General features: G+C 44.9%; 1 protein-coding gene across 6 annotated transcripts in view; it reads right to left on the reverse strand.

Annotated features, from left to right (window-relative positions):
• Positions 1–18,010, reverse strand: part of SASH1 (SAM and SH3 domain containing 1) — a 1,049,232-nt gene that overhangs the window by 77,483 nt on the left and 953,739 nt on the right. For all 6 annotated transcript variants that reach the window (XM_032274338.1, XM_032274343.1, XM_032274342.1 and 3 more), the window contains exon 5: positions 2,304–2,344. In XM_032274338.1, the coding sequence (XP_032130229.1) occupies positions 2,304–2,344 (41 nt within the window). The remainder of the gene's footprint in view (positions 1–2,303; positions 2,345–18,010) is intronic.

Here is an 18,010-nt window from a genome sequence, read left to right on the forward strand (position 1 = left end):
TGTTGTTTCTGTTGTTGATCTACCCTTGGTTTATTTCTGTTATTCCAGATTTAATGACACATACAGAATGGTTGGTATGTCCTGGACCCTCAGGTCAGGGGAGTGAGTCCCCTGGGTCTGTGGGTCTGGCCCCCACTGTTACTCTCTGAAGTGTGGTCTACAAGGTTCTGGGTATGGCATGACTCCCACGTCCCTGGCATTCAGGCTACCTGGTGACCCACCTACAGCTTACCCAGGGCACAAAGACAAGAAAGACTGCAATCCGGCTGTGGCATCTCCCAAATGGGTTTCCCTCTACGCGCCCCACCCCCATCCTTTCCAAACTACTGCAGTGACTTTCAAGGGAAAACAAATTCGCTGCTTTAGCGAGACATTTTTAATATGTAGTAGGGTTCCAATCATCAATAATATGTGATGCCTTTTTAAAAGCAAAGCAAAAGGGGAGAGTAAGTAAAACTAATGGATAGAGCTGTCCTTTATCCTTTACAGATGAAAAGCGGCAGCAGCGGTGTCTGCCATCATGCTGATGCGGCACATCCAAAATAGCTGCTTTGTCACCACTTGGTGTCTGGCTGGTGGCTCCATCGTCACTGGATACAGGGCCCAGCAAAGTGATGGGTTTCCCCAGTCTAGACTGGCGGTGCCAAGCAATGAAGCAGACACGTGGGAACCATGTCTATGGTGCTCCCAGGCTAGAAAGGGTGTCGTCTGTCAAAACAGGATGCCTGCATTTAAGTTCTGACAGCCCTCAGAGTTATGGGAATGAAATCTTCAGCCAAAGGCAGAGCTCTGTGCAAGTTTTATATTGCCCACTGCCTTTGGGCTTAACACTGAAGCAAATGTCAGCCATGCGGGGTTAAAGCAGGTTAGTTATTATTAACTCAACCTTTCTCTTGGACAGTTCAGAAATATTTATTTTATTTTCTTTATTTTTTGAGGCAGGGTCTTGCTCTGTTGCCCAGGCTGGTGTGCAGTGGTGCAATATCGGCTCACTGCAACCTCCGTCTCTCAGGTTCAAGCGATTCTCCTGCCTCAGCCTCCTGAGCAGCTGGGACTACAGTCATCAGACTAGCCAGGCTGGTTTTGAACTCCTCAACCTTCTGATCTACCCGCCTCGGCCTCCCAAAGTGCTGGGGTAACAGGAGTGAGCCACCGTGCCCAGCCTATTTATTTTCTTTTTAAGAGACACAGTCTTTGCCATTCAAACTGAAGCACAGTGTCGCAATCACAGCTCACTGTAGCCTCAAACTCCTGGGCTCAAGGGATCCGCCCACCTCAGCCTCCCAAGTAGCTGGGACTACAGGTGCATGCTGCTATGCCCAGCTAATTTTCAAATTTTTGGTAGAGACAGCATCTTGCTATGCTGCCCAGGTCAATCTCAAACTCCTGGGCTCAAGTAATTATCCCGCCTTGGGCTCCCAGATTGCTGGGATAAGAGAATTGAACCACTGTACAGGCTGAGAATGTATTGACGTGATATTCCCTTCTCCCTTCTCCCATTTTCATGCTTCTGAAACAGAGATGCAACCTAATGAATGGTAATAGCTAACATTTATTCAGCTATTATATCCAGGTACTTTGCTAGCAATGGCATATTTCATTTAACACTCAATTATATCATACATTATTGCACCAACCTAGCAGATGAGAAAACGGAGGCTTGGTACAGGTAAGCTACACAAGATGATAGCTATTCAGTTGGCAGATTCAAAGCCAGGCAGCCAGATTCCATTGAGTACTTACGTTCCTAATCACTATCACCCACCCACCCTCTGACCCAGACAAGGTAGCAGTTACTAAACCAAGAGTGAATTTTCTAATCAAGAATATATAAAATATACAATGCTTAATTGTGCATAATCTTAGATCTAAAAAATTCCAAATTGAAGGATTTATCCTAAGGACATTATCAGAGATACAGACCCCAGGAGTTTTACAGCAGCAGTACATTTTTAAGTCTGCATGATATTCCACCATATTGGATGTGCCATAAGTCAATTAACCAATTAGTTCTTTGCTGGATATTTAGGTTGCTTCCAACTTTTTCTCTACTAATGTAGAGAATATTCAGTCATGGGAAAATGCTCATAACATATTCAACTTAAAAACTATAAAACAGTATGCAGAATATAATCACAATTATTTTTTTAAACCCTAGAAAAAGAATAAGGTTGTACATCAAAATCTTAACAGTGTTTATTTCTGAGTAGAAGGATTATTTGTAGTTTTTATATTTTCACGTTTGTGTTTTCTATAAAGTATTCAAATAATTAAATAGGTAAACCAAGAAGAATGGTACTGACCTACAGAGCCGTCTTCTGAGTTTGATTTATGAAGAGGGTTCCTGGAAAAGAAAAACAAATCAGATTACCAGGGAGACTTGCCTTCATGGGAGAACTGGAAACCCTCCTAACTAGTCTGACCAGCATCAACACTACTTAATACAGCCAGGGAAATTGTTATAGGCTATTTACCACTGGCTTTTCTTAACCCATATGCTGACTTCCTAGAAATAGACTCGTGTGCCATTTGTCAACATTTATTAAAGACTCACTCGAAGGTGAGACCCGTAACATTAAATGAAGAAGACAGACTTCTTCACTAGATGATCACTGAAGTACCTTTCATTCTGTGAACTATTAATACAAGTGAAATTGCTGCCATTGGGAAGTCTCTTGTGTAAGAGGAAAAGAAAGCAAATGATAATAAAAACATAAACAGCACCGCAAATGCCACTTGGGCCCGCACATGAGTACAGGGGTCAGCTCTTGGGAAACAAAGAGGGCGGGGAGGCGGGGGAGAGACCCACAGCTGGAGACTGAGTGCCCCTAATAGGGGCCGGCCAGTACGGAGTTCCTCCAGTTGGTTGCTGCCAGTTGGCAAGTGTAATGTCCATCCCGCTGAATGTTCCAATGTTCAGAAGCCAGAAATCTGCATTTTTTTTTTAGATGGGGTCTTGCTCTGTTGCCCAGACTGGAGTGCAGTAACACAATTTCAGCTCACTGCAACCTACGCATCCCGGGTTCAAGCAATTCTTCTGCCTCAGTCTCCCGAGTAGCTGGGATTATAGGCATGCACCACCATGCCCAGCTAATTTTTGTATTTTTCGTTGAGACAGGGTTTCACCATGTTGGCCAGGCTGGTCTTGAACTCTTGACCTCAGGTGATCCACCCGCCTCAGTCTCCCAAAGTGCTGTGATTACAGGTGGTGAGCCACTGCGCCTGGCCAGAAATCTGAATTTTTATATGAGACCTCTAACATTTTTAAGTGGTGGCAAATAAACCAGTTTTTAAAAATGTGTCCAAATTAATCAATACATGTCTGGGCATCGAATTTGCCCCCTACCCTAACACCTTTGGCTGCCAGTTTGTGAAGGCAGATACGGATGAACTCAAATAATCTGAAAAGTGTACACAGCCGAAAACCAGTTCATTAAGCATTTATCCAGAAAAAAACTCAGATAAACAAAATTTAAAGAAAGAAAGCATGAAAATGGGAGAAGGGAGTAGGGAATATAGCTTCAATATGTTCTCAGCCTGTATTGATTCAAAGCCTTTCTTTGTTCTTTTTTGGGAAAACCAAAGAAAGTTAAAAGTTGGTTGCATCAAAACGGGAACAAGGCGGGCAGATCACTTGAGTTTGAGGCCAAACTGGACAACATGGCAAAACCCCATCTCTACTAAAAATACAAAACTTAGCCAGGTGTGGTGGCGCACGCCTGTAATTCCCACTACTTGGAAGGCTGAGGCAGGAGAATTGCTTGAACCCAGGAGGCAGACGTTGCAGTGAGCCAAGATCGTACCACTGTACTCCAGACTGGGTGACAGAGCGAAACGTGGAAGAAAGAAAGAAAAAAAGGGAGGGAAGGAAGGAAGGAAGGAAGGAAGGAAGGAAGGAAGGAAGGAAGGGAGGGAGGGAGGGAGGGAGGGAGGGAGGGAGGAGCATGGAACAAAATCTTTCATTAGGTGGGTCCAAAGCCCAGAAGGAAAGTTCAGTATCCTTGGGCTTGTAGCCAAGGAAAACCAGAAAGAAGGCACCTGCATCAGAACAGACACAGACACTTTGGGTATTTAAACCCGAATCTGCACTACATGTTCACTGCCAGGAAGGAAGATGGAAGAGGTGATTTTCACATCTGAATGAGTGAAAAGACCAGAGAGTTGGAGGCCAGAGATGAGTTATACTAAAAAAATTTTAGAGGAAAGGCTGAGCAGGAGGAGAACAGCCTGGGCAACATAGTAAGACACCATATCTACAAAAAAAAAAAAAAAAACTTTAAAAACGTTTAGCTGGGCATGGTGACATGAGCCTATAGTCGTAGCTACTCGGAAGGCTGCAGCAGGAGGACTACTTGAGCCTAGGAGTTCAAGGTTGCTGTGAGCTATGGTCGCACCACTGACCTCCAAACTGGGTGACTGAATGAGACTCTGTCTCTTAAAAAACAAAATACGGTACAGGAAGAGAAACTGAACATCCTAATCACCTAAAGTGATTTTCTGTCTACCTTTTGGATAGAAGGACCTTGAGAATCTAAGGTGACCAGAGAGAGGGGAGGGAGGCTTTTTCATGCAGAGCTGCCTTTAATAAGCCACCACCCTTTGGTAGTTGCATGGGTGTGGGCTGATACTGGGTGCCATTTCTGAGTGGCAGGCCCAGCCCTGCAAGCACCACCATTCTCCACCACTGAGTGCGGTGAGCTGTGGATGACCAGCACAAAAATCTGAAAGCCTTCTATTGTAAACTAGGGGAGAGTCCAAGCTCAGAACAGAATCAGGGAAGAAACCGCTGCAGAGGACAAGAGCTAGATTTGAGTTCTAGTTATTTCCCCTTACTCCTATGCTGTGAATACAGAACATGTAAGGAAAATCCCACCTATCACCAGATTGTGCCACAACATGGCTGAGACCTCTTTCCTGCCTCCTATCCCCACAACAATTCAAATCCCTATATTTACCTGCAAGGCTTTTAGGAGGTAGCCATTTGAAAATGTAAATCATTCAGTCAAAATGTAGCGAATAACACCACAAGTAAGGGACATGGATGAATAGGAAGAAAGGGGACCCAGAGGCTGGAGAGGAGGCGAGACTGGAACAGAAAAGCCTAAGAAAGGATGGGGGTGGGGGATGAAAGGAATGAGGAAGAGAAGCAGCCAATGTGACTCTCAGGGCCACAGGAGAAGCTGGAGCAAAATAAGAGCAAGCTAGCAGGCTGGAGGCTGAGGCAGGAAATCCTCTGAAAGAAAGATGAGTTTCTGCTTACTTTAGATTCTTAATTTTTTTTTTTTTTAATCTTACTGTGCTGGACTTTGCACTTCAAGTCATGGGGCTGTGCATCTGCTCACCTTACTTCAGTGGGCCGGGGTCTGCAGCTGGTAAACCGTGTTTTCTGTAAGGGGAGGTCAGAGGCACAGGGAGCCCCACATGTATTTTTGTCCTCACACTAAGGACTAGGGATGTCTTTTTTTTTTTTTTTTCTTTTTTCCTGAGATGGAGTCTCGCTCTGTTGCCCAGGCTGGAGTGCAGTGGCGTGATCTTGGGTCACTGTAACCTCTGCTTCCTGGGTTCAAGCGATTCTTCTCCCTCAGCCTCCAGAGTAGCTGGGATTACAAGCACATGCCAGCATGCCCAGCTAGTTTTTTTTCTTTTTTATTGAGACAGAGTCTTGCTCTGTTGCCCAGGCTGCAGGACAGTGGCGCGATCTCGGCTCACTGCAACCTCTGCCTCCCAGGTTCAGGCAATTTTTCTGCCTCAGCCTCCAGGAACTACAGGTGGGCACCACTATACCCAGCTAATTTTTGTATTTTTAGTAAAGATGCAGTTTCACCATGTTGGCCAGGCTGGACTTGAACCCCTGACCTCAGGTGATCCACCTACCTCGGCCTCTCAAAGTCCTGGAATTATAGGCGTGAGCAACCATGCCTGGCCAGGACTATAGAAGTCTTGACATAATTGCTAAGGACCAATAACCCTACCTCGGGATAAAACTGATTAGGTAATAAGTCAAAACATAAACTGTGAACTTCTACTTTCCCTGAGGGTCACCAAAATACTTCAAAAAGCACACTGCAGAAAAACGTACGCTCTCAGTGCTCCACCATTATCACAAAATGTAATCATATTTTCCTCTCTAAAATGATGACTGACAATAGTTTCATTATTTTTCATCTACAGTCTTCAAATTGTCACACACTTTGAATAACTGTATCATCTAGTTTAAGCTTGTCCCAGGCACTGCTTGAATTTCCCCAGGTAGCCAGCAGATGGCACTGTAGTTTCTTTATTCATCTTGCTGTGGTGAGTGGGATTTTGTTTTTAAAATTTCACAAGTTCACCACCTAGATGCTGGCCAAAGAATAACAATCCCATGTTTCATAAGCGTGAGGCTCTCCAGCTCATCAAATTTGCAAAGGAGGAAAATGACACCGTATGAATTTGGATGCAGTGACTTCTCCCTGCAAACAGAAGCTGGCATAGAAGCAATGCAAAATGCCATCTCCTTTCTCCTTGAGACTGACTATTAAAATTCATCCAGCAGGAGCAAAAATCAATGATATAACCCCAGTCCAAATGTGGATGGCAGCAGGTGGAAAGGGTCATTTACTGATCTCCTGGTGGAAGAAATTAATGCTGAGACGTCAGTTCCAAAGAAGCCTCCTGGTAGAATCTCCTTCCTCCAGCCAGATGCCCCAGGCCCGAGGATGGTGGGTGCTGGAGGTGGATCTGCTCTTTGGACTCATTTTTTTCAATGTCAATGGCTAGAAAGGATGGGAACAGCATGGATTTTGATGACCAGGAAGCAATAATTAATATTTCTGCTGTGCTTTAAAACTCCATTTAAACATTTAATTATCATGAAGTATTGGATTTAAAGTCTCAGAAATAAACCTTAGAAAATACTGTAACTCCTACTATTTTAAGACCCCAAACCTGCTTAAGTGTCAACATTTTTCCTCAAGATCCCTACACTGCTTTAGCTGTTCCGGAAGGCAAAATTCACTTAAGAAAATTCCTACATTAAGGAATTTATCAATTGCATTTTAAAAAAAAAAAAAAAGTAAGAGACAGCATCCCCAGAACTGAACTAGTTTCGTTCCTCCGACCTCCATCTTTAACAAATTCTTTGTTAAATTTCTTTGTGTATTCATTTTCACTCATTCTTTCATTGAGTGCTTATTTATTCACCTCCCAGTAGGAGTCAGCATCCTCTGAGGTTCTGAGAACACAGCAATAAACAAGACAGATTCAAGGAGGGAGACTGCAGAGTCAAGAAGTGGGAAGTGGGGAGAAGTTGAGATGATGGGACAGAGAAGGCATCTCTGAGCAGAAACCTCAACAATGAGCTGAAATAACATTCACTTCCCCAAATGGGGAAAGCTGGTTAGGGTAGCAGCAGGGGAGGGAACACGAGGTCCATTTTGGACATGCTATGTTTGCAGTGCTTATTAAACATCCTGTGGAGACAGTAAAGAAACTGTTGGATATGTGAGTCGAGAGCTGCAGATAAGAATTTGTAAGTCACTTGCGTACTCTAAGCTCTGAGATTGGCTGAACACAACAAAGAGAGAAACATTATGAAGACTGAGCTCTGGGGTAACCTGATTTTTAGGGGTCAGAAAGGGAAGGTGAGTTCCCTTAAGATGAGCGGCCAGTGGAGGAAGGAAAAGCAGGCAGAGTGCTCCTTTACCTTTCTGGCTTGAATAACATTAAACTCAATTTTACAAAAATTATATTGCAGTTGGGCGTTGTCGCTCCCACCTGTGGTCTCAGCACTTTGAGAGGCCGAGGCGGGCGGATCACCTGAGGTCAGGAGTTCCAGTCCAGCCTGGCCAACATGGTGAAACCCTATCTCTACTAAAAATACCAAAATTAGCCAGGTGTGGTGCAGAGCACCTGTAATTGCAGCTACTCAGGAGGCTGAAGCAGGAGAATCGCTTGAACCCAGGAGGCAGAGGTTGCAGTGAGCCGAGATCATGTCACTGCACATCAGTCTGGGCAACAGAGTGAGACTTCGCCACACACACACACACACACAGTTAAAAAAATATTTTGCAGCCTTATACTCCACACAGTGGTAACTCTACGTTGCCATATTTTCTTTTCCAGTGAGTCTACTGCTTTACAGTGGAGATCCTTATAAGACCAAATAGTAGGAGGAAGAACACACACAGGTCAACATGAAATTCTTTTCACTTGCATAGAATTCCACCTGTCAATGCAATACTCTCATTACTCCGCATCACAGAATAGGACTATCACGGGGACGGGAGTGATGGCATGCCTGAGGTCCAGTCACGCTGGGCAAGGGCCTAACTGGGCTTGGTGGCCACATTTCTGACTCCCGAGTCCAACAGCTCACCCTCTTCCCCAGGCTCCTTCTCGCTTACACAGAATTCCAAATTGTATACATTCTTTAACATGATGCCCCTCTTCTACTTACCAAGGGATAGACGGAAAGGGGATACCATTAGATACTGGCCTGGCTCTTGAGTAAATTGCTCAGAAGAACTTGCAAAAATAGAAAGTTTTCAGCACCAAATCTGTCCACGGCCTATGGAAGTATCAGAACTAAATATTCCAAGAACACTTTTCAGGAATTGACATTACGACTATTGCGTGACCCTCCCCCCCCTGCATCTGCTTCTAGAAGGAAAGGAGACCAAATACTATGGCTCAAACTTATTTTTCGTCTTCTGTTCATGCACAGATAGTCTAAGCTACATCCAGGAAAAGACAACTCTGTCTCGTTTCTACATGCTGTGTCCAGCACACCAGAAAAGCACAATGAATGGTCAAGCATAGAGAAATTCCTGAAATACACTTCATGTTTTGGCTTTGGTGAGCTGTCCAGAAACTTCATTATAACAAAAAAAGAAAACAAAAGAAAAAAACAAAAAAGAAAGAAAAGTGGAAAAAAAATGAAAGCGATTATAACCTAATTTCCAAGAAAGGAACATACGCTATATGTTACTGGAAATCCTGTACTTAAGGGATTTTCAAAGTTCCTTAATCTTGAGTCTCAGGAAATAAACTTCTCCATTAGTTGATTTCCTGCTGAATTTGGAATCTGGGCTTTTGCTGTGTCTGGGTCTTTTCCTGCATCATCCCAGCCCTGCCAAGGCAGTCCCCAAAGCCAGTAGCAGCCTTTTCTCCACGATTTCAAGAAATGCCTGACACATCTGTGCTACTGATTTGTGCGTGTACAGGGGGAGGCAGGGGAAGGTTAAGAGGTTGAAGGACTTACATTAATAAGTAGTTAAGATTTTCTTTTTTTTATGTCCTACTTAAGTATGGATAACTTTGTACCCTCATATTCTGCTCCTTTCCTGACAAAGCATTTCATGTTAAGGAAATAATGCCTCAATTTAATATTTCTTTTGATACCCTTTGATACCCAAAGGGTATCAAAGATATTTTCATCATACAAATCTATTTCCCATGTTTAAGAGAAATAGATATGAAACAAAATTCAATTCATACGATTCACTAGTTGCCATAAAAATTCAAGGATCACCCTTTCTCCAGCCACAGGGCCAGGACTTGGATAACGCCAGAGAGACAATGAGAGCCTAAGCTTAATGCTCTCTCTCAGAAACTGGCAGGTGCAGGGAGTGAGTGCCTCCTTAAATTCCACACCCTGTGCACCTCTCTTCCTTGGGTCCATGATTTAGCTTGTGAATTCACTGGCTGAGACTGAAAAGTAATTCTATTGCCGAATCTGGCATACCATTAGAACTCCAATAATATTCAGTATCAATGACAACATGGGTGACATTTTGTCAGGCTGGTCCAAATAATCCCCATCCAGGTTTTTCTTTCATTTCACAGTCGATTCCCAGTCTGGACTTGCTGGCTTTGTGCTACAAGGTCACCTTTATATACGATCAAGGCAGGTATCTGCAGTGCCAAATACAAGACAATGGCCTGACCCAGCACACACGCTCAGGAGTCAGGCAGAACTAGAGGTAAACACCAGCGCTGCCACCAATCTAAGCCTTGACTGTCTTTTTAAGTGCAAGTGTGATGATAAAAACAGTACCCCTTAATGGATCGTTAGGAGGAGTACATCGGAGTGAATGTTAAGAGCTTTGCACAGCGTCTCGCACTAGGGAAGCTCCAAGTAAATGTTACTTCTTGTAACTATTCAGAGAGCAGTCCCAAACTGACAAACTGTCTTAGTCTTCTCTATCCGGCTAGCCCTTTTTATCCCCCCAAGTATTGCTATTACATATCTCCTATTCTAGATTCTAAGTTTCCAAATCACTAAGGTTCCTCCTTGCAAATTATTTTATCATTAACTTCTCTCAAATAATTGAGATGGACACAAGAATTTCTCCTTGACTTCTCTATCACTTTATAAAAGCAATTTGTATGTTTCTCAGAATTACAAAACACAACACGCATAATGATTGAGCATGATGTCAAAATTTCTTTATCCAATGGATTTTCAGCCTATTATTTCCATTATTCACATGTTATTATATCCTACTGTCTTCCTTAAGCAGTATTTAGCTTATTGTATACGACACATTGTATACCAAATAATTTTTTATTGACGTTTCATAGCTTTTCAATACAGGCACATATTTATATCATGGGAAATGGCTTGGGGTCCATCAATTACCTCAATTACCATTGACTCTCCAAAACATTAACTCTCCAAAAGAACTGGCGGGGTTTTCAGGTATGAAGTGTAAATGTTGCCTCTAAACAGTAATACCATCTAATCTTTAATTCTGGTTCAAAGGGGACTTTTTGCCCCATAATCCAAATTCTTACACTTGCAGGTGCTAAAAGGACATTGAAAGATTTGAAATTTCCAGCCGTGAGTTGTAGAATTTTTGACTTTTCTACCCCACCCTCTTTGTATATCTTTGGTTTACAACTGATATCAGAACCACTTTAAGTCAGCCTATTCCTTCTATATAAGAAGTCTCAAAAGGGCGTCTTACTCAGAAAAATAAGGAGAAAGATACAGCTAATTTAGACACGCAGTGTTAGTTCTAATGACAACCACCTTTGTTATCCTTCAATCCCCTGCTAATTGTATTAGACAGATGGAAGTTGTAGGTAAGTAAACATTATCTTTCCTGCTGCAAATCCAGCCTGCCTCCTTTTGTTCTGTCTGTGGTAGAGATCATGAGCAGCTGGCTGGTATCTCAATGTGAAGGATGTCTCAAATGTTGTCATAAGGCCACTACCCGGGAAATGGCATTGCACAACAAATGGCTCAGAATGTGAATTCAGGAGTCCAAATGCCAGTGTTCAAAGCCAAGCTCTACCCACTACTGATAGTAACTCTGGGCAAGTTATGTACTTCTACCAAATCCGTTTCCTGCTATGCAAAATAGAGACAATAATGCTACTGATCACATAGAATTTCTAGAGTTTTCCGTGAGTTGTGGCTTTTACTGTACTTACTACACGCCTGTACATGCCAAGCACTAAAATAATTAAATAAAATAAGCTAGCTATTATTACCGCCTTTTCTTTCAACCACTCTACCTATAAGCCAAGACATCCTTAGTCCCTCTCCAAATGTACTTCCATTTCTTAACTTGTAAGGGGCTGGTTCTCTGGCACCTCAGGAATGGCTAACAGGCTCTCCCGGCCAAGGACAGGGCCCATCCCTGTTGACTCTGAAAATCCCCCACAAAGGTGCAGTGAAAGAGATTTGTGTCCTTTCATTCACCAACTGGTAACTTGTACCGAAAGTTAATGATGCGGGTCACTGGCAGAAACTTAGAGTTTCACGTCTGAAAAGCAGCCAAATCCCATCTCTTCACAGGGGAGCCCATGGCCTGGTTGTATCTGGGCCACGGCCTCAGTAACGCCAGGACTATCCAAGTGCAAGAGCAATGTGGGCTCAAGGTAGGGAGAGTCAGATCTGGGATGCGATTCAGTCGTCCTCTGAGGTTTCCAAAAGCCCCTCAGTGGGTCTTCTCTTTTCCATCTGGGCCATATTTTTCTTCCTTTATGGCTTCATGGGTCTGAACTATCTAAGAAGTTAAGATAAAATTGTTCTGTGAATGCCTGCTTTGATGCTAATAACACTGTTGACAGTAACAGCATCTATTCCAGTACTGTAAAGTTATAAATGCCTTCCCAATTCCTTCAAAGTTAATAACTAATGTTCATAATATCCCATAATATATACTAGAGAGTGTGTGTATATATATATATGTACATATATAATTCTTTTTTTCAGATAGGTTCTTGCTCTGTCACCAGATTAGAGTGCAGTGGTACAATCATGGCTTATCGTAGCCTCTACCTCCTGGGGTCAAGCAATCTTCCTGCATTTGCCTTCCAAGTAGCTGGGACTCTAGTCGTATGCCATCATGCCCAACTAATTTTTTGATTTTTTTTTTTTTGTTTTTTATAGAGACAAGTACTCATTATGTAGTCCAGGCTGGTCTTGAACTTCTGGCCTCGAGGAATTCTTCCACTTCAGCCTCCTTAAGTGCTGGGATTACAGGTGTGAGCCCCCATGTCTGGCCCATATAATTTTTTTTACAATGTGAGATCATATAAAAAGGAATCAGCAACTGACCAATTTCATGTATAATCAATGGTTTATTGTTTGCATGGTATAGATAATGAAGCTCTATGCCACTGGATGAAGAAACTGCAGACAACATGGCCCATACCTTCCATGAGTTTACAATACTCAAGAAAATCTCACTGTAACATAAAAATAGTCAAGCTAGTTGCCTCCCATGTCAATATCCATTTCATTTTCTTTCTTACTTTCAGAGTCCTGATTTTGCTTGTGGTAGCAGTATACCCTGTTATAATATTCACTTCCCCAGAGTCCTTTGCAGTTAGTTGAGGCCACATGTCAGTGTCTGGCAGAGAAGAAAGACTAGAACTTCGTGGTGAGATGTTTCTAAGAAAGCTAGTGTTTCTATGACAAAAAGGATTTACTCCATCTACACATCTTTTGCCTGGCTCTTCCCATTATCCCTCCTGGAACAATGCCCAGGCAGACATCATTTTATCACAAGGAAGAAAGTCCCATACTAAGAATGGTAGAGTAGCTGCTTAAGCCTTGGAAAGCCCAACTCCAGACTCCCTGCTATATGAGAAGATGACCCCATTGTCTGAACACTGAAGTCAGCTGTCAGTTACGTGCAGGTGAATATCATCCTAACCGTTCAATATGGTTTGGCTCTGTGTTTCCAACAGGCGTGGAACCTGGTGGTCCGTAATTTAATCATGGGGACAGTTACCCTCGTGCTGTTCTAGTGATAGTGAGTGAGTTCTCATGAGATCTGATAGTTTTATAAGGCGACTTCCCCCTCCGCTGGGCATTCATTCTTTTCCTCCACTCATCATGTGAAGAAGGACGTGTTTGTTTCCCCTTCTGCGATGATTGCAAGTTTCCTGAGGTCTCCCCAGCCATGTGGAACTGTGAGTCAATTAAACCTCTTTCCTTTATAAATTACCCAGTTCTGCTATGTCTTTATTAGTAGCGTGAGAACGGATGAATACACAGTTACTGGTTAAGAAACGAAAACCACTAACTTTCACAAAGCATTGGTTTGGCTTACCAAGTACATTCATATATCTCGTCATATTTCAGGCTCACAGAACCCCTGAAAAAAACTAGCCCACCATATGTATAAAGAGATTCTGGCCTAGAGTCTTCATGTAAGTGACTTGTCCAAGGTCACGCAATTCGTCATCGTAAGTCACAGAACTGGAGGTTAAACTCAGCTCTTTGGACACCCACACCAACGTTTTTCCCAGTAAAACTTGAGCTTCGCAAACTCAAGAGGTTCACTAGTCTTACTGAGCACAGTATTCACAGTACCCAGTGCAATACTGTGAGCCCAAAGCCAAAACTGCATTGTCTCTAATTACTGGCAATTTAAGTTTGTAATGTGGCCCCTGGAGTCTGCAGCTTCAGGACAGATTCTGATGTTAGATGATTCTTCAGTAGGCATACAAATTAAAGTGTAAAAAAAAGGGAGAGACTTGAAATTCTGCTTTTTATTCTGGTTTTGATCTAACCAGTGAAAACAAATGCCTTCATTTTACTGCCTCACTGTGACTTTTAAATTTTACTTAGGTCTTTTTTAAATCTTACGAATTACTGAATCATTGTCAAAAGCAAAATAAAACAAGACAGGGTTGTAGCATATTATGTTCACCACAAAAACTAGCTATTATAAAAATGAGGAAAAAAAAGGTAATTTCTTATGAGCTTAAGCAGCCTACTAAAAAGAAATTACCTTTGTTTACATTATTATATTATTATTATTATTATTTTGAGACACTCTGGGTCTCACTCTGTTGCCCAGGCTGGAATGAAGTGATACAATCACAGCTCACTGCAGCCTCAACCTCCCCAGGCTCAGGTGATCCTCATACCTCCTCAGCCCCCTAAATAGCTGGGACTACAAGTGCGCACCACCATGTCCAGCTAATTTTTGTATTTGTTTTTGTAGAGCTGAGATTTCATCACATTGCCCAGGCTGGTCTCAAACTCCTGGGCTCAAGCAATCCACCTGCCTCTGCCTCCCGAAGTGCTCAGATTGCAGGTGTGAGCCACCATGCCTGGCCTGTTTACATTATTAAATGGTCCCCAATTATTCTGTAAATGGAGCAAAATTGTGTGCTCTATTTCCTTTGTTAAAATTCCCTGCATATGTATAAAAAATATGGAGTCCAAGAGAGGCTTTTCTTCTGGCTGAGGGTGGGGAGGGGCCCCTCGGGAAAGCCCTCTGGCTCTCTGTTTGCCTGAGGCAGGCCCAGGTTAAGAGCCGCTGTGAGAAGGGGCTGCCACATGCTGGGGTGGCATGGATATGGGGTCACCGATCCCCACAGAGACGGGAAGGGAGGGCCCCCAGCTTTGAGTATTTTTACCAAATGTGCAGGAACCTAGGTGGAAAGCAAGGCAGCAGGGGGCTGGCCCTGACCAGCCTCAGCCTGGGGTGGGGAAGAGAGTAGGGCAGATGGGGAGGAAAGAGGCTCCATTCAAGGACCTCCTCCTTATGTTTCCATGGCGACAGCTCCGGAAGCAGGTCAGGACTTTCTCAGTAGAAACAAACAGTGGCTCCCATTCACCATCCCCAAGGCCTGCTGGCCATGCAGGCCGTTGTGCAGCCTGGGCACAGAGGACCCTGGAGGGATGTGGGGACCAGGGCTGCCGCTTTTCTTCTGCCAGCTGCCCTGGGGGCAGCAGGGGAGCCTGGGGGAAGCAGCACCGAAGGCCAAGGCTGGAGGCACTGCGCGCACGGAGGGCCCTTCCTCCTGCTGCAGAGCACGATGACCAGCAACCCCTCCGGGCACTGCTGGGGGAGCCGCCCACCTGCCCTACTTCTCCCAGTGGGCAGCCCGGAATCTGCGTCTAGCCGGTGGCAACCACTTGAGCCTTCCCCCACCCCACTTCTAATTCATTCAGACATGGTTACTATGCAAACGAAAATTCTAGCTTTCCTGTCTTCTCAGAACTCATTTTTAAACTCCCAAGAATCTCTGTCACTGCCATGCGCCCTCCACACCTGCGTCCACTCAGAGTGGACACTGCCCTCTCATGCGTGGTCACTCCGCTCGCTGATCTCACCTCGCTCTCAGATTACTTCACGTGCTTCCCCTTTCTTATTCTGTGAGCGCACAAGCACCTGCTGGAAATGATTCAGACACCGGAAAGCTTTCCAAGGTCACTATGACAATGAAATGACCTCTACTGGCATCAGCTGAACAGCCCCCAATTCCACCTGTGCCTAAGACGCGGCGCAAAGGCCAAGAGCTTGAAGCTGACAAGACATTGATTTGGGGAGCGATTCATAAAGCCAAGCTGGCTGCTTAAGAGTCTCCTGGGAAACTTCTGAGAAGCCTCCAGGGTTCCGCATCTGGAGGTCGAATGCATTAGGTCTGGGCAAGACCTTGAGGATCTGTCTCTCCAACAAGCTCTCCAGGTATCCGAGATGTGCAGATGTGCTTGGAAGCAAGGGCTTAGCCTAGGAGAGGCCAGGATCACAGTGCCCATACCTCCTCCTCTGTTCCCAACTTGTATCCAACACCTCGAAAATAAAATAAGCAGTACTGCAAGTGAGATTTTCAGAAAAGAACACAGAGTAATCCAATTAAACAAGTGGCCAATCCTCTTCAAGCACTATCCTGACTTGTAAGGTTTTATTTGGGCAACGCTTTTAGGTGAGAGGTTGGGGGCTGTGTTGTCCTGACTACCAAGCATTCCTGACGTGAAGGAGACACTCCCTAAAGGGTGGGTGGAAGCAGCCAGTGGGTAAAAGAATGTAGAAAGTGGAAGTAGAATAAAGAAGTAAATAAATAAGCTAAGCCGGTGGTTCCAAGCATATCAGCACATCACAAGGCTTAACAAGGCCTTTAGACCTTACAGATCGCTCCCTTCCTTCAGTTCTCCCTGCCTCCTGGGAGGCACACAGCCCGCCTCCTCACACTGACAGTGACCCATCTAAAATACAAAGCCCCAAACCAGGAAACGCCTGAGCTGGCTCTGAAGGCCTCCCACCAGCGAGGCCTGGGGCCCCACGACCCATTTCCCCAAGATGTTGTGTTCCCAAGGCTTCGCACACCCTTTCTTCCACCTGGAACTTTCTTCCTCTCTGCTTTTGCCTAAGAGAACCCTCATGTAATCCCAGCACTTTGGGAGGCCGAGGCGAGTGGATTACGAGGTCGAGAGATCGAGACCATCCTGGTCAACATGGTGAAACCCCGTCTCTACTAAAAATACAAAAAATTAGCTGGGCATGGTGGCGCGTGCCTGTAATCCCAGCTACTCAGGAGGCTGAGGCAGGAGAATTGCCTGAACCCAGGAGGCAGAGGTTGCGGTGAGCCGAGATCGCGCCATTGCACTCCAGCCTGGGTAACAAGAGCGAAACTCCATCTCAAAAAAAAAAAAGAGAACCCTCAGCCAGCCCTGAGGTGCTCACTCCTATGGGAACCCTGTGGCAATTTGGAGTTTGACAATTTATAACAGCCGGATTCCATTTCTCAGAATTCTCTTCCCTGCACAGTTCCAGGTTAACCTGAACTGCAAGAGAGACTTGACATGAAATGCAGAAAGTAGCTCTCTTCTTTCCATGCATCATGGTCAGTGTGGGCATGAGGCCCTGCTATAGCTGGCATGTGTTATTGATGGGCCCCTGGGTCAGGGGTGGCCTGGGGCAGCAGCTGAACCCACAGCGCTCACGTTCCTGCTGGGTCTCCTCCTCAGGTCCTCCAACTCCTGGGCCTGTGATGGGTAGAGCTCCTGAGGAAGGATGCCAGCAACCCCTGCAGGTCCTCTGTACCCATGAAGCTGAAGCCTTGCTTGGAGATGATGAGTGATGGCATGGGTGTTGGCCCACCCTGGCGGGCTGGACTTTGTCCTTCCTCCCTTCTCTTTGCAGGCACTGATTTTGCTGAACTGCCCGCCCTGCTGACTTCAGCCTGCACCACCTGACATAGAAGGAACAGTCCTGGCCAGGCACGGTGGCTGACACTTGTAATCCCAACACCTTGGAAGGCCGAGGCGGGCGGATCACCTGAAGTCAGGAATTCAAGACCAGCCTCGTTAGCATGGTGAAACCCTGTCTCTACTAAAAATACAAAAATTAGCTGGGCGTGGTGGCAGGCACCTGTAATCACAGCTACTGGGGAGGCTGGGGCAGGAGAATCATTTGAACCCAGGAGGTGGAGGTTGCAGTGAGCCGAGATCATGCCATTGCACTCCAGCCTGGGCCACAGGGAGAGACTCCATCTCAAAAAAAAGAAAGAGAAAGAAGAAAGAAGAAAGAAGGAAGAAGGAAGAAGGAAGAAGAAGAAGAAAGGAGGAGGAGGGGGGGAGGAGAAGGAAGAGGAGAAGGAAGAGGAGGAGGAATAGGAGGAGGAGGAATAGGAGGAGGGGGGAGGAGAAGGAAGAGGAGGAGGAATAGGAGGAGGAGGAATAGGAGGAGGGGGGAGGAGAAGGAAGAGGAGAAGGAAGAGGAGGAGGAATAGGAGGAGGAGGAATAGGAGGAGGGGGGAGGAGAAGGAAGAGGAG

Source organism: Sapajus apella, unplaced genomic scaffold, assembly GCF_009761245.1.
Source record: "Sapajus apella isolate SASKATOON/1434 unplaced genomic scaffold, GSC_monkey_1.0 scaffold6, whole genome shotgun sequence".
Classification (NCBI taxonomy): domain Eukaryota; kingdom Metazoa; phylum Chordata; class Mammalia; order Primates; family Cebidae; genus Sapajus; species Sapajus apella.